Source organism: Phascolarctos cinereus, unplaced genomic scaffold, assembly GCF_003287225.1.
Source record: "Phascolarctos cinereus isolate Bilbo 61053 unplaced genomic scaffold, phaCin_HiC Scaffold_4;HRSCAF=312, whole genome shotgun sequence".
NCBI classification, from domain to species: Eukaryota; Metazoa; Chordata; class Mammalia; order Diprotodontia; family Phascolarctidae; genus Phascolarctos; species Phascolarctos cinereus.
The window spans coordinates 727,323,373-727,349,281 of record NW_027555847.1 but is presented as its reverse complement, the minus strand read 5'-3'; the positions used below and the strand labels follow the sequence as shown (position 1 = coordinate 727,349,281).

General features: G+C 38.5%; 1 protein-coding gene across 1 annotated transcript in view; it reads left to right on the top strand.

The window, feature by feature from the left end:
• LOC110202540 (vomeronasal type-2 receptor 26-like) overlaps window positions 1-22,325 on the top strand; it is a 32,365-nt gene extending 10,040 nt beyond the window's left edge. Inside the window, 4 exon segments of the mRNA XM_020978753.1 lie at window positions 1-67; window positions 9,538-9,783; window positions 11,745-11,868; window positions 21,418-22,325. Coding sequence (XP_020834412.1) covers window positions 1-67; window positions 9,538-9,783; window positions 11,745-11,868; window positions 21,418-22,325 — 1,345 coding nt within the window.
• Window positions 22,326-25,909: the final 3,584 nt, after the last annotated feature.

Genomic DNA, 25,909 nt, shown 5'->3' with positions numbered 1-25,909 from the left:
GCTTCTGATGAAAACAGAGATTGCATCTGAGGAAGCTGGAGAAAGCTGGGTGCTTCATCCTTGGGAGGTAAGTTTCCTTTAGGAACTGGTCTTGTCATTTGCTGATTCTTAATGTTTTAATCACAGAAGTTGCAGTAGGGCCTTCGCTCAAAGAATTTCTGAGCTTGACAAGTAATCTAACCAAGGCAGCATAGAGCAGAGCTAACACAAAACTCAAAATACGGGAATTATGTCTTTCTCCATTCATCCTATGTTAGTTTTACCTTAGGGGACTTTCTGGTCCCATTGTTAACATGTATTGCACTTTAGTCACCTAAAATGGTGGATTTTACTTTCAGATGCACTATTACTTTACTGTTTAAAATTGCCTCATACATCTCATCCTTGGGTGCATGTTTTTTTGAAACCACGAAATACTTTTCATCTCAATTATACTTTATTTCACTAATCCTAACCCCAATTTCTCCCTTTCATTTCTAGGATCAAATTGAAATCCACTGTTTTGCGTTCAAAGACCTTCAACATGTGGCTCACTCCATAATTTTCCAGGCTTCTTACATCTCCAATCTCACTCTCATGTACTAGGAGGTTGAGTGACACTGGCCTCCTCGCAGTTCCTCATACAAAACACTCCATCTCCCTACTGCAAACGTGTTCATTGGCTGTCCTGCACGTCTGATATTTGCTCTCTCTTTTTCATCAGCTGTCTTCTCTGGCTTCCATCAAGTCCATACTAAGAGTCTACTTTCTATGGGAAGCTGTTCCTTAACCCTCATAATATTACTGACTTTCTTCCTCTGATTATTTCCATTTCCTCCTTTTTATTTTATTCTACATAGTTGTTTACATGCTGTCTCCCCACCCACCACTCCACACACACACACACACACACACACACACACACACACACACACACACACACACACACTGTGAGCTCCTTGAGGGATAGGACTATATTTCTCTTTGTTAGCAGAGTTTCTGGCACATACTAAGTGCTTAATCAATGTCTGTTGACTCTTGGCACACTGACTGATTTGAACCATCTTCTAACCTTCTAGAAGTTTTTTGGGTTTTGTCTCAATTATGCCAAAATTGGGTGTCACCAGTATTCTGTCCTCAGCTTTCCTCTCTTCTCTCCAATAATACTTCACTTGGTGATCACAATAAATCACATGGTTTCAATGATCATCTCTATCCTGATGATTCTTGCATATTCTTAGCCTGCCCTAACCTCTCTGTCCCATGTGAAATTTATCAAAAAAGTAAAGGGAGGGAATTCTCTGTGCAGGATAATAGTTTATAAATAGGTCTCCAAACCTATTAATAAAGAATGGGTTAAGTAGCATTGCCTCTGGCCAAAAAGACACTGAATTTAAGATCCAAGGCATTTTTATATGAAGAAAGGAAAGAACAGACAAATATGTAATTGATTATGGGATGAGCAACATCACAGGGTCGCAAAATCATAATAGGCTACATAAAAGAAAGTGGGAATCGCCTACATACTGGATGAAGATCACACGTCTCTATCTCCAAGGAATGACTTTGTGAATCTATGGGAAGCAGCTGCATCCTGAGGTCACTGATAGGGACCAGTGTATATAGACAAACTGGTTCCTAGGGGCTTAGTTAAGACATCTTTTTAAAAGATGGTACAAGGTCTGTTAGTTAAGCTTCTCAAGGACACACATCTTGCAGAAAATGTAGAGATAATATTTTACGATAATATTGAGAACAGAGCTTTTCCATAACTAACTTTGATTGTGGAAAAACTTAATCCATTTGTATCTAACTTCATGGGAAGAGAAGGCTGAACTTTTGCAAACACAAACTTCTACATTAGTGATAGAAAAGAAGCTTCAGGTTGGTTACATAGAATATGGAATCTGGTTGCAGAACAAAATCACTTAACAGAGCAAAATAAAATATAAAATATATATCAAGAATTAATTCTCTCATCTCTGTTGACCTCCAGTTTTGCCTTTTCATCTGTTTTTTTACATCTTAAATGGGATGTCCTATAAGCACCTTAAGCTCCATATGACCAAAACTGAACTTAGCATCATTCCCCCCGAAGAATTCCTCTTTCCAAACTGCATCCCCAAGGTGTTGTTCAAACTATTTCGCTGAACACTCTTAGTCTACTGGGATGCATTCTTTAAAAAAATACATGTTAGGACTTTCACTTCTGGAAGCCAAGATGGTGGAGTGAAAAGGTAGTTGCTCTCACTCTCCCCTATCAACCTCTGAAAACCCGGAAAATATCACCCCAGAAAAAAAACCTTGGAACACCTGAACTAGAAGAAAGACAGGGAGCAGCAGTGAAGCAGCCCCCGCAAACGGGTCTCCCAGTGCCTCAGCAAAAACAAGGGAGGCAGAACTACAAGGGGCCCCAGGCGGATAAGTATCCTGTGGCATTCATCTGAAAAGAGGTGAAGTAAACAAGCTAAAGGCTTCCTAAAGCCCCGGCCTTGCTGATTCCAAACCAACAACAGGTGAGCTATCGGAGCCCTGCAGCCTCCAATTGTGAAGAAATCCTGAAGCCCAGGTAGTAGAGCAGGCAAACACCAACACCTGGACCTCTGAGTGCCTCAGTGGGGGGAGGGGGAACCGGTGGAAACCAGCTCAGAAAACCACCAGGTGCCTCGGCACTCCACCGCAAAGGAATCTCTCAGTGCATAAACACCCTGCAGCACCCATTTAAAAGGAGCTGAAGAAAGCTAAAGGAAAGGAAAAGCAGGCAACCTAGAATTGCCTGAAAGTTCCAGCCTTGCTGATCCCAGCCCAACACGAGGTAAGCTACCAGAAACCTACAGCCTCCAATTGCCAGCATAAGAGGCCCCAGCACACAAAGCCAGTGACTGAGACCTAGGCTCCCAACACAAGAAGCTTGGGTCAGTGGTCTCTCTTCCCCAGCAGGAGAGCTCAATCTCTTTAAAGGCCAGGGAATAAAGAAACACCATTAGTAAAAAGAAACGTAACATAGATTCATATTATAAGAAGAGTGAAGATCAAGACAGAAATTCTGAAGAGGACAACATTGTCAACAAACCCACATCTGCAACAACAATAGGGAACATGAACTGGTCTGAAGCCCAAAAAGCCTTCTTAGAAGAGCTCAAGAAGGATTTTAATAGTCAAATGAGAGAGGTAGAAGAGTCCTTCAAAAATACAATTGGCCAATTGGAAAAAAAATACACTGAAGAAATCAAGTCCCTAAAAAACACAATTGGCCAATTGAAGAAGGAAGGACAAAATCTAACAGAAGAGTATACTGAAGGAAACAAGTCCCTAAAAAACACAATTGGCCAGTTGAAGAAGGAAGTACAAAAACTAACAGAAGAAAACGATCTGTTAAAAACTAGAATTGGACAAATGGAAACTAATGTTTCTATGAGAGAGCAAGAATCAGTCAAACAGAAACAAAAAAATGAAAAAAATAGATGAAAATGTAAAATATCTCATCAGTAAAACAATCGACCTGGAAAATCGACTCAGGAGAGACAATTTAAAAATTATTGGACTACCTGAAAATCATGATGAAAAAAAGAGCCTGGACAGTATCTTTCAGGAAATCATAAAGGAAAACTGCACTGAAGTCCTAGAACTAGAAGGAAAAATAACCATAGAAAGAATCCACTGATCACCACCTGAAAGAGATCCCAAATTGACAATGACAAGGAATATAATAGCAAAATTCCAAAATTACCAGATGAAAGAGAAGGTGCTGCAAGCAGCCAGAAAGAAACAATTTAAATATCATGGAATCACAATCAGAATTACACAGGACCTTGCAGCTTCTACATTAAAAGACCACAGGGCGTGGAACATGATATTCCATAAGGCAAAGGAGCTTGGAATACAGCCAAGGATCAATTACCCAGCAAAAATGAGCATCATTTTTCAAGGGAGGAGGTGGATATTCAAAGAAATAGGAGACTTCCAAACTTTCTTTATAAAAAGACCAGAGCTCAACAAAAAATTTGACCTTCAAGTACAGGACTCAAGAAGGACTTAAAAAGGTAAATGGGACAGAAGGATACAATATGTTGTTAATAAGGGGTGGGGGGCTGTTTAAACCCCTACAAGGGAATATGAGACTTGCAACCCTTGAGAACTGTATTGTTATTACACCTTGTTAAAGGAGTATACATAAAGAGGGTGTATATTAGTGGATCAATCTGATCTAGAAATGTACTGAGAAAGGAGGAGGCAGACAAGGGTAAATTACATGACAGGAAAAGACACAAAGTCCTGTTACAGCAGAGGGAAAGAAGGGGTGAGGAGCATTGTTTGAACCTTACTCTCATCAGATTTGGCTCAAGAAGGGTATAATATAATCAGTTAGGCATAGAAATCTTACTTGCCTTATAGGCAGTAGGAGGGAAAAGGGGAAAGAAAAGGGAGGGGGGGGAAAGAAGGGAGGGAAGAAGCAGTAAGACTAAAAAAATACATGTTATGTCCACGCACATAGTGAACACAAATCAAAGGACAATGGTAGTGAGGCACACATGTGTCTAAGGCAACTCTGACTTTCAGAAGTGAGTGTCTTTGATGTTCTTTCCTCATAAAGGCCTCCCAAAGCTCTGTGACATATGTGGTAAATGAATCAATTAATAGACAGTGCCTGATGTTTCCCCAAGATAATTTTGGTTCTGTTGGCTAGATCATGCTGTTGGACTCTCTTGGGCTTGCTCCTTGATCCCAGCTGAATTCTTCACCATCTCCATCTCCAGTCTCAGTTGCACTCCTTTGCTGAGTAACTGATGGCTTCTTTTTAAAAGAGCACAGACTTCTGGACTTGGACTGGCAGAAGCCTTCTGAGTTCTGCTCCCTTGGGACCTCAGTGCTGAGACTTGCCAGCTCCCAGGCCTTTCACTTTGACAACTCTTCCAACAGCAAGACTGGGCCTCCTGAGGGAGAGATCTCGCCTTTACTAACAATGACCATCCAATTAATTTTCCAAATCCTCATCTCTGCAGGCTAGGCCATAAATAGACAATGACAATTTGCCCAATAATCTGTGGTTTTCAGTGTTGCCCATTTAGGAAAAAATTCTAATGTTCTCCTGTTGGTCTATATGATTGAATGGCTGGGAAAAAAGGAAAAAGTCAGTCTATGCTCAAGAGCCAAGTTTGTTTTTCTCTACTGGACTTTTCATATGCAAATGGAAAGACTCAAAGTCTCTCATTCTCCAAAAATCAATCATTTAACAATTGTATGATTTGTTAGGTGCTTTCTTTGTGCCAGGCTTTTTACTAGACACTGGGAAAATGAATACAAAGAATTAAACAGTCCATACTTTTAAATCACTAAGTCAATCCACATTTATGAAGCATTTCCTGTATGCCACACAGTGCATTCAGTGCAAGGGATATAGAGAAAGGGAACAAAGTGTTCCTGTCTTCAAGGACCTTAACTTCTAATGTGGAACAGAACAAATATGTACATTAATACATATAGTTTTCATTTTTGAAAATGGTACACTGAGACAAACCTCCAAGCAAAACAATATCTACTAGCTGGTGCATTCTGCCTGTCCATAAATGGATTAATGGCTTGCCTTTATTTATACCAAAGACCCCAAACAAGAGAATAATTTTCATTATATAGGTTTTGAAGAGTACAGAACAAAAATAGAACTGGATAGATGATATCATGAGAGTGAAGCAACATGACTGCTTAAAGAGCTGAGGCACAAAGAACCACATAATTAGCTGAAAATTTTGTAATGGGGCAAACAATGACCCTCTACTTCTCTCATAAAATGAATAATTGCTAATTGTTTGAATGTAGGTTCAAGATAGTGGCCCAGACTTTTGACAGCAAACCATTCATTCTTGAAGGATAGCCTTGCTGTGTAAAGAAATGCCCAATTCCCTTGCTTTCATACACATTCCCCAAGGCCAGTTAAATTCCTTGAGGAAAAAAGAGTTGGATTTTAAAAACTAACCCATCATTGTCCCCCTGAACTCTGAACTAAATTCAGAGGAAAAAAAACTGGGATTTAAGCAGTTACACAACAATAGTAGTTACAGAACAAAATCAATTACTTGTTAACGGAATAAAGGATGCAAGAGCATTCTTATTAGTATATATTTTCATCCTAAACATAAAGTACATAAATACAAACATGACATTTATAATAGCTTATTTTAAGCTTCTCAAAAACATAAAAACCTCTCTGGGTAACATTCTTCCCTTTTGTTGCTAAAGGGAGTTTGTACCAAACTGAAACTTAAGATTACTATGGGGGCAGCTAGGTGGTTCAATGGATAGAGCTCTGGCCTTGGAGTCAGGAGGACCTGAGTTCAAATCCAGCCTCAGACATTTAACACTTACTAGCTGTGTGACCCTGGGCAAATCACTTAGCCCCAATTGCCTCACCAAAAAGCCAAAAAAAAAAAAAAGATTACTATGAAGATCACTCTGAAGACATTGTTAGGAAAAGTTTTGACATTTGGGCAGAGGTTGAGTTCTCTGATATAATTTATATTTATATTAATCACTAACTGATCCATGGCATAACTGGCAAGCAAAATTCAAGTTATCAGAAATATTTGGGTAAGGAAACACAAAAGTATACTACAAGGCCTGTGAGTAAACAAGAAGCAGAAGGAAAAGTTGGAGAAAGAGAAAACCCTTTCTTTGAATTTTTCTCAGTCCTTGAAAAGATGGCTACATGTAGTAACGTCAACCAGACTCTTCTGCAGATGACCTTCCTCTATTTATCTCTTTGCTGCCTCATCTCAGTCCTACTTTCCTATTTATCCTTTTGCTTTGTGCTGCTCTCCTGCCAGGGCTTTGTGGCTCAGATTTTGATGTATGTACTCCTTTCTTTCTCATTCCAGACCTCAAAGTATCCCAGTTCCAACTGGTTCAATGATTTTATACAGGTTGCAGATGGTGTAACCATATCCCTTAGTCAATCCAAAGAGTCTATTTGACTTTGACCCTGATTTTGGGTGGAGAGCATAGCTAATGCGAGCTTTGGAAAGAAATAACTAAATTAACAAAAAGAATTTACTGAATTAGAAAAAAAAATAACAAACTTCATTTGGAAGAACAAGAAGAAGAAAGGAACTAATGAAAAGTATTTAAAGGAGGGAGATTTAGCAGTACCAGATCTTAAATTGTATTATATGGCAGTAATTATCAAAACTATGTGATAATAGATGAGAAATGGAAGCATAGATAAATGTTTCTATTTTTTGTTAGGTGACATACAATTTATAACAGTAAATAAATATAGTAGTCTTGTATTTGACAAGTGTAAAAATTTAAGATTTCAAGAAAATAATTCATTATTTGGTAAAAAAAAAAATTACTGGAAAAACTGAAAGCAGTATGGCATAAATTGAACATAGCCCAATATCGTACACCAAGATAAGGTCAAAATGGGTACAAGACCTAGATATGAAGATAAATATTACAAGAAAAATCAAAGAACATGGAACATATTACTCATCAGACATACATAAGAGAATAATATGTGAATAAATAAGAGATGGTGAACAAATTGAGGTGTAAAATGGATAATTTCAATTGCATTAAATTAAACAGTTTTGGTACAAATAAAACAAATGTAGCCAAGATCAGAAGGAAAGCAGAAAACTGGGAAACACTTACAGGCAGTTTATCAGATAAATATCTCATATATAAAATATATAAAGAACTTTGTCAAATCTCTAAGAATATGAGTAATTCCCCAATTGATAGATGCTCAAAGAGCTTAGAAAAACATGGATAGATTTACACAATATAATGAAGAGTGAAATGAAGAAAACTAAAACAAGGTTGTATATAGCAACAGCAATATTGTTTTAGGAACATTAAGTGAATATTTCATTTTGTCTAGTATAAATACCCAAATTAAGTACAAAGGACATGAGAAGAAAGAAAATGTCTTCATCCAGAAAAAGAACTGACAAAGTATATATAGCATGATTTTACATATAGATGTGTGTATACATACATACATACACACACATATACATCCATATTTTTTGTTTAATGGTAGCCATCTTCTGGGCAAGGGGGAGAAAAGAAAAAAAAGGCAAAAAAATTTACATGATAACTTTATTATATATTTAAAAGGAGTAACAAGTTATACATATTAGATTTGTAGTTTTGTACGCAATCATATTTTTATGATACTGTTATAGACATGCTTGTTTTACTCCATAAACTAAAGATAAAATAAATATTTTTTTACAAAAAAGAAAGAAATGAGGGTAAGAGGGAATAAGGTTCATAGCGAAGATGAACAACAGATCTAGGAGTACTCAGACACTGGGAAACATAGAATGATAAAAGTTTGGAATAAAGAAAAAAATAAATAAGGATAACAGAATGCTTCAGTTGGTGAACATGCAAGTGGAACACTTGTAAGTAATCATAACATCAAGGAACAAACCATTTCTGTGTGTAGCTGAGGATGAGACAATGGCAAGTGAATAAATTAAGAGGCATTAAAGGATGTATGAGGCTATCTGAAATTCTATTTCATTCCTCCTAATATGAAAAAAAAGATAAAGATTTCAATCACTGAGCTTTTTCCTTATGAAGAAAGAGAATGTTCTGGGGTCAGGAGATGACAACCAGCAAGATTTGGATTGGTTTATAAATGTGGATATTATGAAGGTATAAGTAAAAGTTGCTTAATGAAGAGGATTGAGAGAAGATCTTGGAATGGAAATGTGGAGTATTCTGACTTCTACACCATAAGTAAATCAGGAGATATAAGAGAAAGTGTAGTCAGAACTGGAAAAGATAACAAAAGAATCAGTTTTTTTCAGGTTAGATCCTCATCTCAGTGAAGGCTAGAAGATGAAATGAATCAGAAAATAGCAAGCTTAAGATGAAAAGAAGTTTGTTAATTATGATACAGGCATTCCACAGGGCACAATGAGAATTTATATTAGACAGCTGCTGTTCAGAGACCCTTCAACTCTCAAATTTTATAGGCACTGAGGACAAGGGAGAGGCAGCAGGATCCAGAACAACTTACTATTCAACTTGATTATTTATAATTGGTGACTAAATTGGTGCACTGCCTTGTTCCTTTTGAATAAAGTATCCCTTCCAAAAACACATTGTAGCCTTGAGCCTAATCCCACTAAGTTCATGGCATGTCTGAAAACAATTCCTTCCTAGGCAGACAGATTCCCTTACAAGAAACAAATTTCCTTTTCTAACTGTGTTGACCCCTTTTAGGTTTCACAATAAATAAGAAAAAAATAATGCTGACAACTAACAATAGCTGTCATTTTCATAGTCCCTTAAAATATACAATACACTTTGGTACATTTTATTAGATTTTTTTTTTACCTGATTTTAAGGAGCAAGGCTGAGAGAGGATAAGTAATTTGCCCAAAGACACAGAGAGAGTAACTGGGTGAGGCAGAATTCAAGCTCACATGTATCACCACTTCAAACAGGGGCACAAATCTCAGTTGGCCAGCCCCAGCATATCTGGCAGAGCGCACAGGTCTTACTTCTGGGAGCACCCTGACCACGAACACCAAGAAATGACAGATTTCTCTTCCCTTTCAACTCCACTCCTTTCTGAAGGACCTTCAATTTAAAAACAGTGCTGGTGATGAGGTGTTTATGAATGAGAAAAGAAGCTCTGAGGCTCAATATGACATCAAGAATTATATGTACCTTCCTAATGATACCGAACTCCTGGTGAAAGTGGGTGAATTTATCCCCAAGGCTCCATCTGGCCAAGATTTCACAATACATGAGGAAGCCATCAACTGGGGATGGTTAGGTCCAGAGGTCAGAGATATATCAACTTACATGATCAGTCAAAAGAACACATCTCACTCTAAGGCACACATAAATATGTATAGAAAATATTACTCCACTTCTTTTTTTGTTTTTTGCCTTTAAAACAAACTTTTAGGTAAATAAGAGGAAAGAAAGCAATAAAGTATGTGTTTCAAAATATAGCAATATTTAGCCTCATAGGGCAGAAGAGGAAAGGTCTTTCAAGATAAACTTGTATATCTCTTTATTTGACAGATAAGAAAACTAACATTGCTCTTATCCACTTCCCTGCATCTTCATGAATGGTGATGAAACTTCCATTCAGTTCAATTGAGTTAAAATAAAATTTCATTCAGCTACTGCCCAAAATTTTCTTTCTGTTGAAAGGAAAATTAGTGTAACCTACATTTTGCCAAGTTGGCTAAATATCTAAATGTCCTCTAATAGTCTGTGTCTCCATAGCACTCTAGTTCTTATAAATTTCTAAAAATTCTCATCCCAATGATTCTCAAAAAGATGAGTCAGTGTCTCTAGTTCAATTCTACAATCTCCCTACTGGGACTCCAGAGGTAATTTGGAGGGGTCATGGTGATGTCTTCACTATGAGTTGCTTCAAGTTCCAATTTTTGGATGTTTTCCCCAATATAAATCACCAGGGATCAATATTATAGTATTGTTTGACTTATTGACATCAGTTAGTTTTACAAAAGTATATTACAAAATGAAAAGTAGAAACATTTCTCCCTACCCAACACTTTAGAACATGCTGTCTCCTATACCAGCTGCATATATATATATATATATATATATATATATATATATATATATAAAATATGTGTGTATACACACATACATACATACACATATGTGTATATACACATGTGTATATACACAGTGTATATGTTACATGTATTTTTATGTCCTAAACTTAAAATAGTTGTAAAAGAATTTATTCCACCAAGAAAATTCTAAATTCAGCTTCACTACTGGACAAACCATTGCTTCTTATACTGTTAGACTTGGGTCTTGCTTCTCAGGGCTGTGTTGGCTTCATCTCTGGTAAAAAAAAAAAATGCTGATGTAGATGCTTCTCACTGAATTTGTGATGACTCACTCTCCCAACCTTGTAAACTCACACTTCCCAAGATTTCTTCAACTAAAAGCAAGACAGAAGAAATACAAAGAGGCAGAATATAGGGGCTTGTGGTTGCTGACCACATGTTGGCTTTGGCTGGTGAGGGCCCAAAATCTCTAACCACCAAGGGCTTTACAGCATGTCTCTCACTCAGACAGGTTAAAAAAAAGCCCATGCCAATTACTGTTTTTGGAATGCATTCCCAGTTCTGGCTCTGCAGCCAATCAAATAGCCCCTCATTTTCACAAAACAATGGGATTGCAAATTTTGAAAATGTAAGGGGATGCTTGTAATGGAAAACAAAACCTCATTACAAAATAGTACCCATTTTTGGAAGCAAGTAGCCCAGCCTCTTCCACATGGACTGCCCACAGACAAAGCACCGTACTTTTCCTCTTAAGTCCCATTGACCAGGTTCTTATTATGTAAGTCAACTCAGGTACATCCTACAAGCTTATGCTCTTTCCATATTACAATATTGAATGTAATTTTGGATGATTGCCAACCTTTCATTCTGCAACTTGGGGTATTAGCAATGCAATGATCCACAGTGTATTAGTAATACAAGATGTAAGTGTTCTAAGATCATACGGCCCAAAGCTCTCATTTTACAAGTGATAAAATTCAAGCCCCCAGACATCAAGAGTTTCAGCAAGAGTCCCACAGCTGGTAACAGAGATAGGACTAGAAAGAAGATCTCTTGATGTCCACTGACACTTAAGTCAGGTAGAATCATCAGAGTGGTATTAGATGATACACTTTCTTGGCCTGCACCATCCTTCACAAACATCTTTTTAGTAAATGGTATTCTTTCTATTCCCTGTCGATGACTTAGATCCCCCAATCTGTGTGCAGTGACAGCTGTCACCCTGGATACAGGAAGACAACTAAGGAGGGAGAACCTGTCTGCTGCTTCAGCTGTTCCCGGTGCCCAGAGGGGGAGATTTCCAATGAAATAGGTGAATGTCTACGGGGGCTTCTTTTCTGAGACCTTTGTGCAGAACAGTGTGGAGTTGAGCTTTTGGAGTCATATACAACCCAAAGTAATATCACTGCTCAAGTAGTAGGATATGAACTGCAGAGTTTGGTTGTTGTCCTTTGTTCTAGAAGAGGACCAAAATGACATCACTATGTTAGAGTCAAGTTACAATATAACCGACTGTGCCTGATCAGACCAATATAAGCTCAGAATGCTCTACCATAGGTCGGGCACAAATAGTTCCTGTGAACATTTAGGGTGGATTCTCTAAACTTATGCACCTTGTGTTTCTTTTGACCTACTCCTATTCTGCTTTGCTCATAGAGCACAGCACCTTCTATGATAAGGGCACATCATGCTGAGAGGTCCTGTTCCAGTGTCTCCCACGCCACTGAAATGGTTCTAAAGTTCTTTGCAGAGACCTTGAGACTGTCCTTGTATTTCTTCTTCTGACCACCATATAAGTACTTGTCTTGTGTGGGTCCTCTTTGTAATAGTGTTTTAGGCAAGTATATGTTTGGCAGTTCAACAATATGGCCAGCCCATTGGGATTGCACTCTCTGCAGTAAAATTTGAAGGCAAAGAGTGAAGAAGTTTAGCTAAAGAAAGGGCTTCAGTGTCTAGTAACTTGGTATGCCTTGAGATCATCAGAATCTTCCTAAGAATTCAAATGGAAGCGATTCAGTTTCCTGGCTTGACACTTGTATACTATCAAGGTTTCACAGTTTCACGCTGAGGTCATCACAACATTCTGTAGGTTTTCAGTTTGGTAGGCAGTCTCATAATTCTCTCCCATACTTTCCTTTGGAGCCTCTCAAAAACTCAGCTAGCTCTGGAAATGTGTGTATCAAACTCATTATCAAAGTGTGCGTCCTTATAAAGTATATTGCCAAGGTAAGTGAATTTGTCCACTACATTCAAAGCTTCTCCCCTTACTGTGTATGATGGGTCCACATATGGATGTTGTAGTGCTGGCTGGTGGAGCAGCTGTGTTTTCTTGGTGTTAATTGTTAAGCCAAAATTAGCACAAGCAATAGAGAATTGATCCATACCTAGTTGTGTCTCAGCTTCAGAGGATGCATTGAGTGCACAATCATCTATAATCAAAAAATTATGCACCAATTGCCCCTCTACTTCATTCTTGGCTTGTTGCCTTTGCAAGTTAAATAATTTACTATCAGTTTGGTAGCTGACCTTAATGCCATGTTTGTATTCATTGAAGGTATTTGACAACATTGCTGAAAACATCATACTAAAAATCACTGGAGAGAGCACACGGTTTGTTTTGCTCCATTGGTGACCAAGAAAGCATAAGAGCATCATTCATTATCCAGAACCCATACAAGCCTGCTGTAATGAAATTAATGATCAATACTGATGAACTTGTCCTGGCAATCAAATTTTGACATGATTTCCCATAAACCTTTGGAACTGAAAGTATCAAAGGCCTTGATTAGATCAATGAATATTGTGCACAAGACCTCTGTCCTGTTCCTGGCAATTCTCCTGAAGGTGTTAGGCAGTAAACATCATACTGACTATTCTTTGGCCCTTTCTGAAGTGAAACTGGCTCTCAGGTAGATGACTATCTTCCAGGTAAAGGATCAGCCTGTTAAGGAGGACTCTGGCAAGAATCTTGCCAGTAATGACCAATAGAGAGAATCCCTCATCCTCCCCAGGCCCATGATTTTCGTAAGACAATCTATATTTTTTATCTTTATAGAGATGGACAGTGGAAGCATCTTTGAACTTCTGGGGGATAACTTTTGCTAGCCATATAATACAGAAAATTTCAGTCAGATTTTGTACGAGCAATGGCCCCCTCACCTTGTAAATCTAAGCTGGAAAAGAATCAGCAGCAAGTGTTTTGCCGCAGGAGAGGGTCCTAATGGTATTCAAAACCTCTTCTTCAGGTAAATATTTGGCTAGAGAGGGATTGACTTCAACCTGAGGTAAATGGTGAATGGCTTCAGCATTAATGAATGAAAATCTGTTGATATATGTCAATGTTGAGCCCATCTCTCCAGGATGATGTCCTCACTAATCAATGTGGCTCCAGCAGCACTGAGTAGTTGAGAAGCACCAAAGGTTTTGACCAATAAATAACATTTAGGACATCATAAAAGTGGTTTGAATTATTCTTATTAGTAAAACTGAATTTCATCTGTGGTTTTACTGAACCAAGAATACTACATCTCTCTAAGCTTCACTTATACGTTACTTTTGATGGCGGTAAATGCTGCCTTCTTACAGATGGATGAACTGTGCTGCTGGTAAACCCTGTGAAGTTTTCAATTTTCCTTCAGCAGCCTCTAAATTTCTCCATCGTCTTTGCCCAACCATTCTTGATATGTGTGAATGTTCTGACATACATGAGTAAATGTAGTGCCATACATTCAATCCTTGAAAGCTGCCCCCCCTTTTTTTTTTACAAATGCATTTTTGCCAATCCTGTTTTGGCTCAGCTTTCACTCCACTTTAGCAAGGAACTGTTCCCACTCAAAGAAGCACTCTAATCCTTTGACATTAAGTCCTCTGGTAGATGTCTTGCCTTGGGGACACTGTTTTTGTTAAATGTGAATATTTACCTGGAGCGGATAAGTCTAAGATCAGTCTAGCACTCTGCCCCACACATTGCCTTTGTCACTCTCATATCTTGCCTGCCTCTTCTCCTTACAATCACAGGTCTATTCAATGTCAAATGTTTGCTGTGAGGATTCACCCAAGAAGTTTTATTGCATTTAGGTAAAATGGAAGTCAGTGTTGGAGATAAGAAGGTCATCAGGTCTTCAGTAGTAAGTGGCCATTGCTACTGCTCTTTTCAACACCATTCCTTCCAAGGACTGCCTGTTATATCTGGTAGTCTGTACCTACTTTTGCATTAAAATCACCCAGAATTGTCCTCTTTTGACACATTGATGATGAGTCTCTCTAGGTCTTCAAAAAAAATTCTTTTTGCCCTCATCAGAGTTCATCACAGCAGAAACATAGGCAGTGATGATGGTGGCATGGCACTTTCCTGCAAGTAACAATTGTGTTGTTATGAGCCTGGAGGTCACTCCTTTTGGTAGGCATACAAGACAGTTAACTAGATTTGTTTTGACTGCAAATATTAGGCCAGCTTCATGGTGCTCCCATTCACTGCAGCCAATCCATAAAAAATGTGTATTAACCTCCAAGTTCAGTGAGCTGGCATTCATTTGTCACCCTTTTTCTACGCGGGGCTGCTATTTGGATGCCATACCTGCAACAAGTGCTATTCATCATTCAGGTCTTCTGGACTTCATGTTGTCTATAAGTGTGTACACATTCTGTGTACCTATGGTGAGTGGAATGATCTTTCAGAAGTTTTTGTACTTTTTTGTATTTTGACACAAAAGGGATTCCTATCTGCTGAAAAAAATAAAGCTAGGGTTGGGTAAAGCAGACAAATTTTAGGACATTTTCCCTAGCCTTTTCTTCATATCGGAAGGCAAGCAGGGCACCCCTTAAAAGGCTTCTCAGACACTCAGGGGGCAGCCAAATCCTTCTGCTGCTTCCACTGAGAAGAACAAATACCCTATGGCCTGGGCAACCTGGGTGCAAAGCTGTGAATATAGCACCCAGTGTATCCACACCTTCTATTCAGCACTTGTCTGTCATCACAGGACTTTGACAGAGGTCAAAGTGGCAAAGATGGCAAGAGTTTAACAATTTCATTAAAGAGAATGACAGAAGGCAGAGTCAAGATGGTGGAGTAAAGGCAGGAACTCACCTAAGCTTACCCCCAAACTCCTCCAACAAATTTCCATCCCAAGACAACTTGAAAAGTTGGCAGGAAAGGTCTCTTCTACCAGATTGAGAGAGGAGTGCAGTCTAGACAGGCCAAGCCATCATAGAGCAAGCCCCAGCAAACCTGAAGCAGACCTCAAGGCAACTGGATCAATGGCAACAGCAATGGTTTCCAGACACCAAAGACAACTTAGGTCAGCAGAAAAGGTTCATCACACCTGGGTGACAGTGGAACATAGACCAGTGCAGTCTAAGCCTGCACACGCTGGCCCAGGAAAATTAGGAGCAGGCCTTGGGAATCACTGAATCATCATCACCACCACCACCAGCAACTGCTGCTGCTTCCAGAGCTCTCAACCCACAGATGGGTAAGGGGGTCGAACAACTGGTCAGAAGATTACAGGCATCTTTTTGCTGATACTGAGGCAGAACTCTCTTGCTTTGCCCATACACAGATCCCAGTCACAGTCCTAGGTGGCAATCCCAGGGTGAGGAGGAACCCTAACATAACTGAGCTTGTAGCCATAGAGGAGGGAGAACCCTCCTCACAGTTCCAGGGCAGAAAAGAGTGCTTGTCATCACTCATAGACCAGAGCACAGGCCAAGAGAGTAGTAACACCTCTCCTGAGATGATATCACCTTGGAAAAACTGAAAAGTTACAAGTCCCAGAAGAATCTCTGAAAACAGAGGCACAAAACCCCTGAAGCTTGAGACAGTGCACCCTCCACCCTGGAAGCAGATCCCTACTGTAACAAAGAGTTAAAAGTCAAGTAATAATCTGTGAAAATGAGCAAACAATGGGAAAAAAACCTCTTACTATAGAGTTACTATGGTGATAAGGAAGATAAACACATACTCAGAAGAAGACAACAAAGTCAAAACTCCTATACCCACAGTCTCCAAGAAAAACGTGAGTTGTCTCAGGCCATTGAAGAGCTCAAAAGAGATTTTGAAAATCAAGTAAAAGAAGTGGAGGAAAAATTGGGAAGAGAAATGAGAATGATGCAAGATAATCCTGAAAAATGAGTCAACAGCTTGGTAAAGGAGACACAAAAAATACTGAAGAAAATAACACATTTAAAGAGACTAAGCCAAATGGTAAAAGAGGCCCAAAAAGCAAATGAGGAGAAGAATGTTTGAAAATCAGAATCGGCCAAATGGAAAAGAAGGTCCAAAAGCTCACTGAAGAAAATAATTCCTTAAAATTTAGAATGAAGCAAATGGAAGCTTATGAATTCATGAGAAATCAAGAAACAATAAAAAAAACCCAAAAGAATGAAAAAATAGAAGACAATGTGAAATATCTCATTGGAAAAAGAACTGACCTGGAAAACAGATCGAGGAGAGATAATTAAAAAATTATTGGACTACCTGAATGCCATGATTTAAAAAGAGAGCCTAGACATCATCTTTCAAGAAATTATCAAGGAAAACTGCCGTGATATTCTAGAACTAGAGGGCAAAATAGAAATGGAAAGAATATACAAATCATATTCTGAAAAAGATCCCAAAATATAAACTGCCAAGAATACTATAGTCAAATTCTAGAATTCTTAGTTCAAGAAGAATATATTGCAAGAAGCCAGAAAAATAATTAAAGTATTGTGGAGTTACAGTCAGGATAATACAACATTTAGCAATTTCTACATTAAAGAATCAGAGGGCTTTGAATATGATATTTTTGGGGGCAGGGCAAATGGGCTAGGATTACAAACAAGAATCACCTACCCAGGAAAACTGAATATAACCCTTCCAGCAAAAAAAAAAAATAATAATATTCAATGAGATAGAGGACTTTCAAGCATTCTTGATGAAAAGAGCAGAGCTGAATGGAAAATCTGATTTTCAAATGTAAGACTCAAGAAAATCATAAAAAGGAAACAGAAAAAGGAAATCATAAGGGACTTAATAAGGATGATGTATAAAAAATAAAATTAAGGAGTGAGAGGAATGTGCTGGAAGAAAGCAAAAGAGAGAGGCTGAATAGGGTAAATTATCTCACTTAAAGAGGCAAGAAAAAAGCTTTTACAGTGGAGGGGCAAAAGGGGGAGGTGATGGGGAGTGAATGAACCTCACTCTCAAACGAATGAACCCTACTCTCGTAAGAGGGAATAACATACACATTCAATTAGGTATAGAAATCTATCTTACCCTACAGGAAAGTAGGAGGGAGAATTAATAAGAGAAGAGGGGCTGATAGAAGAGAGGGCAGATTTGGAAGAGGGGGTAGTCAGAATCAAAACAATTTTGAGGAGAGACAGGGTAAAAGGAGACAGAATAACATAAAGGGAAGACTAGGATGGAAGTACAGTCAGCACTAGTAACTGTGAAAAAAATCTTGAAGCAAATTTCTTTGGTAAAGACCTCATTTCTCAAACACATCGAGAACTGAGTCAAATTGATAAAAGTAAAAGCCATTCCCCAATTGATAACCGACAAAAAGATATCATCAGTTTTCAGATGAAGTAATCAAAGCTGCCTGTAGTCATATGAAAAAATACTCTAACTCACTATTTGTTGGAGAAATGCAAGTTAAAACAATTCTGAAGTACTACCTTATATCTACTAGATTGCCTAATAGGACAGTAAAGGAAAAGGAAAATGTTGGAGGGGATATAGGAAAAATGAGACACTAATGCATTGTTGGTGGAGTTGTGAACTGATTCAACCAGTTTGTAGAGAAATTTGTAACTATGCCCAAAGGGCTATAATCCCTTTGACCTAACGATACTACTACAAGATCTGTATCCCAAGAGAGATAAAATCAAAATGAAAAGGACTTATATGTACAAAAATATTTATAGCAGCTCTTTTCTGAGGGCAAAAATTGGAAATTGAGAGAATGCCTAGCAATTGAGGAATGGCTGAACAAGTTGTGGTATGTGATTACGATGGAATACTATTGTACTATAAGAAATGATGAGCAGGATGCTCTCAGAAAAACCTGGAAAGACTTCCATGGACAGTGATCAGCTGTGAATAACTTAGGTATTCTCAGCAATATGACAATCCAAGACAATTCTGAAGGACTTATGATGAAAAATGTTATCCATATCCAGAGAAAGAACTGATAGTGTCTGACTAGAGATGGAAAAAACCCTTTCTTTTTACTTTATTTTTCACGAGTTTTTTTTTTTTTTACGTGTGTGTTCTTTCACAACATGACTATTATGGCCATATTTCGCATGACTATATGTGTATAACCTATATCAAATTGCTTGCCTTCTCAGTGAGGGTGGGGTGGGGAGACAGAAAGAGAGAGAATGGGAAACTCAAAGTTTTAAAAACAAATGTTAAAATGTTTTTATGTGTAACTGGGGGAAAATAAAATACTAAATAAAAAAAGAAGATAAAAGAACATATTCTTTTTCCTCTAATCATCTTCGGAAATAAACCTAGGAGTGGTATTGCTGGGTCAAATGTATTTTCAGGAATGTACATATTGATAATGAGGTTGATGCACGGATTTCCAGAGCTAGTTCAGTGTATGGGAGGCTCCAAAGGAAAGTATGGGGGAGAAGAAGTGTTAGACTGACTACCAAACTGAAGGTCTACAGAACTGTTGTGCTGACCTCATCGCATGCCTGTGAAACCTGGACAGTATATCAGCGCCATGCCAGGAAACTGAATCACTTCCATTTGAGTCGTCTTAGGAAGATTCCAAAGATCACTTGGCAAGATAAGATACCAGACATTGAGGTCCTTTCTTGAACTAAACTACCAAGAGTCCAAACTCTACTGCAGAGAACACAACTCTGATGGGTTGGCTGTTAGAACGCAAAATGTATGCTTGCTAAAATACTATTTTATGGAGAACTCACACAGGGCAAGTACTTATATGACTGTCAGAAGAAGTGATAAAAGAACACTCTCAAGCTCTCTCTTAAGAACTTTGTAATTGATTATGTGACACAGGACACGCTGGCACAGGACTGCTCAGTATTGTGCAACCTCATCAGAGAAGGTACTGGGCTTTACTAGCAAAGCAGAATTGAAGTAGCTCAGAAGAAAGGCAAGATGAACAAATTTAGAGAAACCACCTCAAAAGCTCAAATGGACTATTTTGCCTGACATGTGGTAGAACATTCTGAGTTTGTATTCATCTAGTCACCTGCTGAATGGAACGTATGTCACTGAAATATGCCAACCAAGGGAGACAAGCTAGAAAACTAATTATAGAATCTCATAGGTGGAAGGGATCTTAGCCATCATCTTTTTCAAATATCTCAGTTTATTTATGAAACCCATAGAGGTGACTTGACTCCTCCAAATCTGTGTGGATTGTGCCAATATTAATGCCTATGTCTTTTGACTTTGGGTCTAGAGCTCTTTCTATTAAGCCATAATATTCAGTTCACATAATGAGTCAGTGATACAGAATAATACATGACAAACATACACCATTAAGAGAAATAACACACTTCAAAGGTGATTATCACAGTTATGAGCTCAGAAAAAGGCAGAATAGTGTAGCAGAAATGGTGCTGCTCTTGAAGTCCAGAAGTCTTGGGGTCGAGTCCTATTTCCAAATACCGGATCTGTAACTCAGAGAAAATCAATTTATCCCTCTGTGCCCCACAGAATTTTCTAAGACAGAAGTTCTTAACCTTTTTTATGCCATGGCATTCTTAGAAGATTATGAACCCCTTCTCAGAATATCATTTTTTATTTAAAAATGAAGGAAATACTAAATTTAAGGTAAAATTAGTAAAAATAATGATATGCTTTTATGCATCCAAATTTTTGGACCCTCTGAAATCCTCCCACAAACCTACTTGGAGATTTGTGGACCCCAAGCTAAGAATCACTGCTCTTAGACTCTACTTTGCAGACAAGACACCTCTACCTGCATTGGTAAATAAGAATAGCTGGCATTTATATTGTTCTTTGAATTTCACAAAGCATTTTACAAATATTGTCTTATTTGATCCTTCCCTTAGATGGTAGATGGTATTGTTTCCATTTTATGCCTCAGGAAAGTGACACAAGCAGAAGTCGAGTGATTTCCCCAGGGTCACTTTGCTAGTAAAGGTCTGAGGTCAGATTTGAACTTGTCTTCCAGATTTCTTGCTATCTCCAAAGGTCAGGGTAAAGATCTGAGAAAGATTTACTATCCTAGTGAAATCACAATCCCATTTGTAGGAATAAAACAAAAAAAAACTTTAAATGCTCATATAGTGAAGTCTCACGTCTGACGGTGGAGATATGTTTGATTATGTAAAGAAATGAATTGCACAAGAGGAAAATGAGGCAACAGAGGCTTTTCCATGAAAGCAGATCACTTGGTTTATGACTGAGTCCCTCAGGGATTAGGACTGGGGTTATTTTCATTTTTTGGTAATAAAGCATCTAAAAGTATTTTACTTCAGTGAATCCTCTTTAACAAATGATATCCTGACATCAACCCAGTAGAAACTGGTTCTAGAACACTTTGCTTTATTAGGTCATACATTATGTGAATCACAATATGAGCCACTACCAACCAAATGTGGTGCACCAATTACAGACCAGGCAAGAGGCAGTAGGGTTTCTTAAATACATGTTAAAGCCAGGCACAATGCTAAGTTCTGGGAATACAAAGAAGGACAAGAGTTCCTATGTTCAAGGGGTTCACCTTTTAATAAGGAACACAATATGTGAATAGTAAGGTAATGAGAAGATATGTAGAGTAGAAGGAAGGTAGTCTCAGAGAGGAGGTCACTAGCAGTAACTCCTCTTGTACAAGATAGGATCTGAGGGAATTCTTTTCATCTTCAGATGTGGACCACTGCATGAGGTGCCCAGAAGATGAATACCCAAATAAGGATAGAGATCACTGCTTCCCAAAGGCTGTGACCTTCCTGGATATTGCAGAACCTGTGGGGATAACACTAGCATTTAGAGCTGTTTCTTTCTCTCTCCTGACAACTCTGGTTCTCTGGGTTTTTGTAAAATTTCAAGACGCTCCCATAGTCAAGGCCAATAACTGGGCTCTCAGCTATACTCTCCTCATCTCCTTCACCTTCTCTTTTCTCTGCTCCTTGCTCTTCATTGGCTGTCCCACTGCAACCACCTGCCTCCTCAGACAAACAACTTTCAGAGTTATCTTCACTGTGGCTGTGTCCTGCGTTTTGGCAAAAACCATTATGGTGGTTCTGGCCTTCAGGGTCACAAGACCAGGGAGTAGAATCAGAATATGGGTACAATCTAGGGTGTCCAACTCTGTTGTCCTCACCTGCTCAGCCATTCAAGTGATTCTCTGTGGCATCTGGCTCGGAACTTCTCCTCCCTTCCCAGATATGGACCCACACTCTGAACCTGGTCACATCATCATTCAATGTAATGAGGGCTCTGATATTGCCTTCTACTGTGTCCTGGGCTACATGAGCTTCCTAGCCCTAGGGAGCTTCACTGTGGCTTTCCTGGCCAGAAGCCTGCCTGACAGCTTCAATGAAGCCAAGTTCATCACATTCAGTATGGTGGTGTTCTGCAGTGTGTGGGTCTCCTTCCTTCCCACATACCAGAGCACCAAGGGCAAGGCCATGGTGGTTGTAGAGATCTCCATCCTTGCCTCCAGTGCTGGGTTACTATGCTGCATCTTTATTCCCACATGTTATGTGATCCTACTGAGGCCAGAAAGAAATACCCAAGAAGGGATAAAGAAAAAAGTGGATTCTAAGGGTTGAAATTATTCTAGGACATTGTTTCACTATTCTTGCCAGAAGCATAAAAGTTTCAATAATAACATACATCAGCATGTGATGCCTATGATTCGCCATCTCATTGAGATTTGAATTTCAGCTCATTGTTTTTCCAATTTCCCACATGTTTTCAGGGAATGCAGCTTTGTATTTGTAAATGTTTAACAATGGGCTTCCTAAAAATATGCCACAAACTTTAAAAAAAATTTAATCTGTCTCATTAACAGTTTCTCCATCACTTCTTTAAGTCTAGAAATCACCAAAACAATATATCAAGCCCTGTTGGCAGCATTTTCCAATTTCAAGGTGTAATTGCTCTCACTGAAAATTTAACAATTAACTCTCTGGAGCTGGTAGGAACTTATTTTAGCAGAAATGTAGCAGTGCCAACACTTTTTAGGGTCCCACACATAATGTTCTTGAAGCCACAACTGATATTTTGGATTATCTTGAAAGTCTATGGCAACATCACATTTCCATACTATTCTCTTTGTCAAATGCAATCTATACTCTGACATTTGGATCAGTGAATCACCCTCTTTTATCTTCACTTAAAGTCCAATGCTCTATATTTTTCATTGTACTGTTCAGTAGATTTTTTTATCAATGATTTGGATACATGCAAAGGAGACACCTTAATCAGTTTTGCAGATAACACAAAACCAAGTAAGACAGCTAATAAACTCAATGACAGAGTCCTCAGGTTGCCAAAATCTTTCTATTGGATAGAATGTTAGGCACAATTGATCAAATGAAATTTAACAGTGATAAAAGTAAGGTATTACATATTTGTTCAAAAATCAACTTCACAAATATCTTATGGGAGAGATACCAGTACACAGCAGTTCATTTGAAAAAAAAATCCAGCACAATGTTTGTGAGATGGAAAGGAATATCACTAATGGAAAAACAGATCTCTATGGGACAATTTTATTATGTAATAGCCTGGCAAGCTAATGTGTCCTAAGGCTACATTAAGAGTCATATATCTACTATTGAATTGAAAAATGCAAATTTAAAAACTGTGAGGCACCACATCACACCTATAAGAATTGGCTAATATGACAAAAAAGGAAAATGAACAATATCGGAAGGGATGCATAAAAACTAGGACACTAATGCATTGTTGGTGGAGTTGTGAACTGATCCCACCACTCTGGAGAACAATTTGTAGCTATGCTAAAAAGCTGTAAAACTATGCATACCTTTGATCCGGCAACACTACTGCTAGGTCTATATCTCAAATACATCAAAAAAGGGGGGAGGACCTATTGGTACAAAAATATTTATAGCAGCTCTTTTTGTGGTGGTTAAGAATTGGAAGTTGAAAGGATGCCCATCAATTGAAGAATGGCCAAATAAGCTGTGGTATAGGATTGTGGTGGAATATTATTGTGCTTAAAGAAATTACAAGCAAGCCTATTTACAGAAAAGCCTGGAAAGATTTAAGTGAACTAATGCAAAGTGAAGTGAGCAGAACCAGGAGAATGCTGTACACAGTAACAGCAATATTGTATGGTGAAGAACTGTGAAAGACTGCTGTTCTCGGCAACAAATGATCCAAGACAATCCCAAAGTACTCACGATGAAGCATACAATCCACCTCCAACAAAAAACCGACCATGTCTAAATACAGATTGAAGCATGCTATTTTTCACCTTTTTTCCTTCTTTCTAATTCTAGTCTTCTTACACAAAATGACTAATGTGCAAATATTTTACATGATTGCACATACATAAACTGTATTGGATTGCTTACCATCTCAAGAAGGGGCAGTGAGAAAGGAAATTTGGAACTCAAAACTTTTTTTAAATGTTAAAAAAAATTGTTTTAACATGTAACTGGGAAAAAATAAAATATTGTTTTTCTAAAAGTTATATGTCTAGTAACAGCAAGTGACAGAACCATCATACTGTACCTTATCCTAATATATCTGGTTCATTGTGTTCAATCTGGAACACCACATTCAAGGAAATGCATTGATCAACTGCAGAGCACTAAGAATACAACTAGCATGTCAAAGGAACTTCAGTTCATGCCACGTGAGGGTGGAAGGAGAGATAAATACATGGAAAAATAGATCAAGGAAGGAAGGAAGGAAGGAAGGAAGGGGAAGGAGGGAGGGAGGGAAGGAAAAAGAGGAAAGAGGACATTAAGAACTTAACACTTTTCCAAGTATTGTGTTAATTGCTGGGGGTATAAATACAAGCCAACAAGAGAGTCCCTGACTTCAAGGTGCTTACCTTTTAACAAAAGAAAAAAACTGTGAAGTTCAGGGGGATATTCTTCCTGGGGAAAGGTTGCTGGAGCAAGGCTTCTGTCAAGAAATGGAATGATCCAGGAGAGTGTTTTGACCTGGGAGTGAAGGGTCCATCATTTGGGCTATTCATGACAGAGTCGAATCTGCTAGAGACTTGTCCATCAGAAGAGTAAACTTCAGGGAGGACATCTTGAATGGACAAAGGAATTGCTGAAGTGGAAAGCAAAGAGATAGACTCTATGAGGGGAAAATGAGTGGGGAGTGTGTTTCAGGCTTGAAGAAAACCCAGTGCAAAAATATAGGTGTAAGAGATGTAGTGGGTTGTGTGTACGCATGTGTGGGTGTGGGTGTGCACATGCATGTGTGCATGTTTGGGCTTTAAAATTATTCAACCTACAATAAAAGAGACAGAAGTAGAGCTCTGAACCAATGGCACTTCATTTAAGGGTCCTTGGTCCCTTCTAATGAAGTAAACTTCAGATGTTCCTTATGATCTGAGATTCCCCTTTCTTCCAGGATCTAGTTTTCATAGTGTTTGATTCCTAAATACGCAAAAGAGGCATGGTAAAACAAACAAACAAACAAACAAACAAACAGAATTTCATTAGTTGATAGACCTTGCTCTTGAGGGCCAAAAATGACATATCAGCAGGGGGTCATAGGTTGGGTGAAGCATGGGGCATCCCCACTGACTAAATAGTCATAAGATGGTCACTTGCTCGTGTTGGACAAGAGCAAATGGTCTAGAGACACAAAAATAAATTACAGGACTTTCCATGTAATGGAGTCACTAAGCCACACTGGATTTGGTCACCATGAAAAGGAAAAACAAGAGTTAAGGGCCTCTAGTCAGCTTTCTGTGATTAAGCATGTGATCTTATAATCAGCAGCTCACAGTCATGGGGTCTAATATGGAGAACTTGCAATCATATCAAATTGATTGACAATGATTAAATTAGAGGAAAGATCTCAATGAATTATTTCTTACATCCTCTCCTCTTCAATACACAGAAAGACCCATCTTTCTTTGGATTGTTACAATCTAAATGGAGGGCTTCCCTCCATGAGTGACACAAAACCAGAAAGAGGCAGTCCCCTTACTTAGGTACAAAGGTGACATTAGAGAAGAGGGAAATTGGACAACTTATACTGATTTTGTGTCATTTCATTAAACATTAACTCATTAAATATCTGAGGTGACTCTGTCACTGACCAAGAACCATGAGGGACAGGTACCTCCTAGTAAAACATGCCCTAAAAGATAGGTAAATCAGAGGACCATAAAGCATTTGTCCAGGAACAGCAGCAC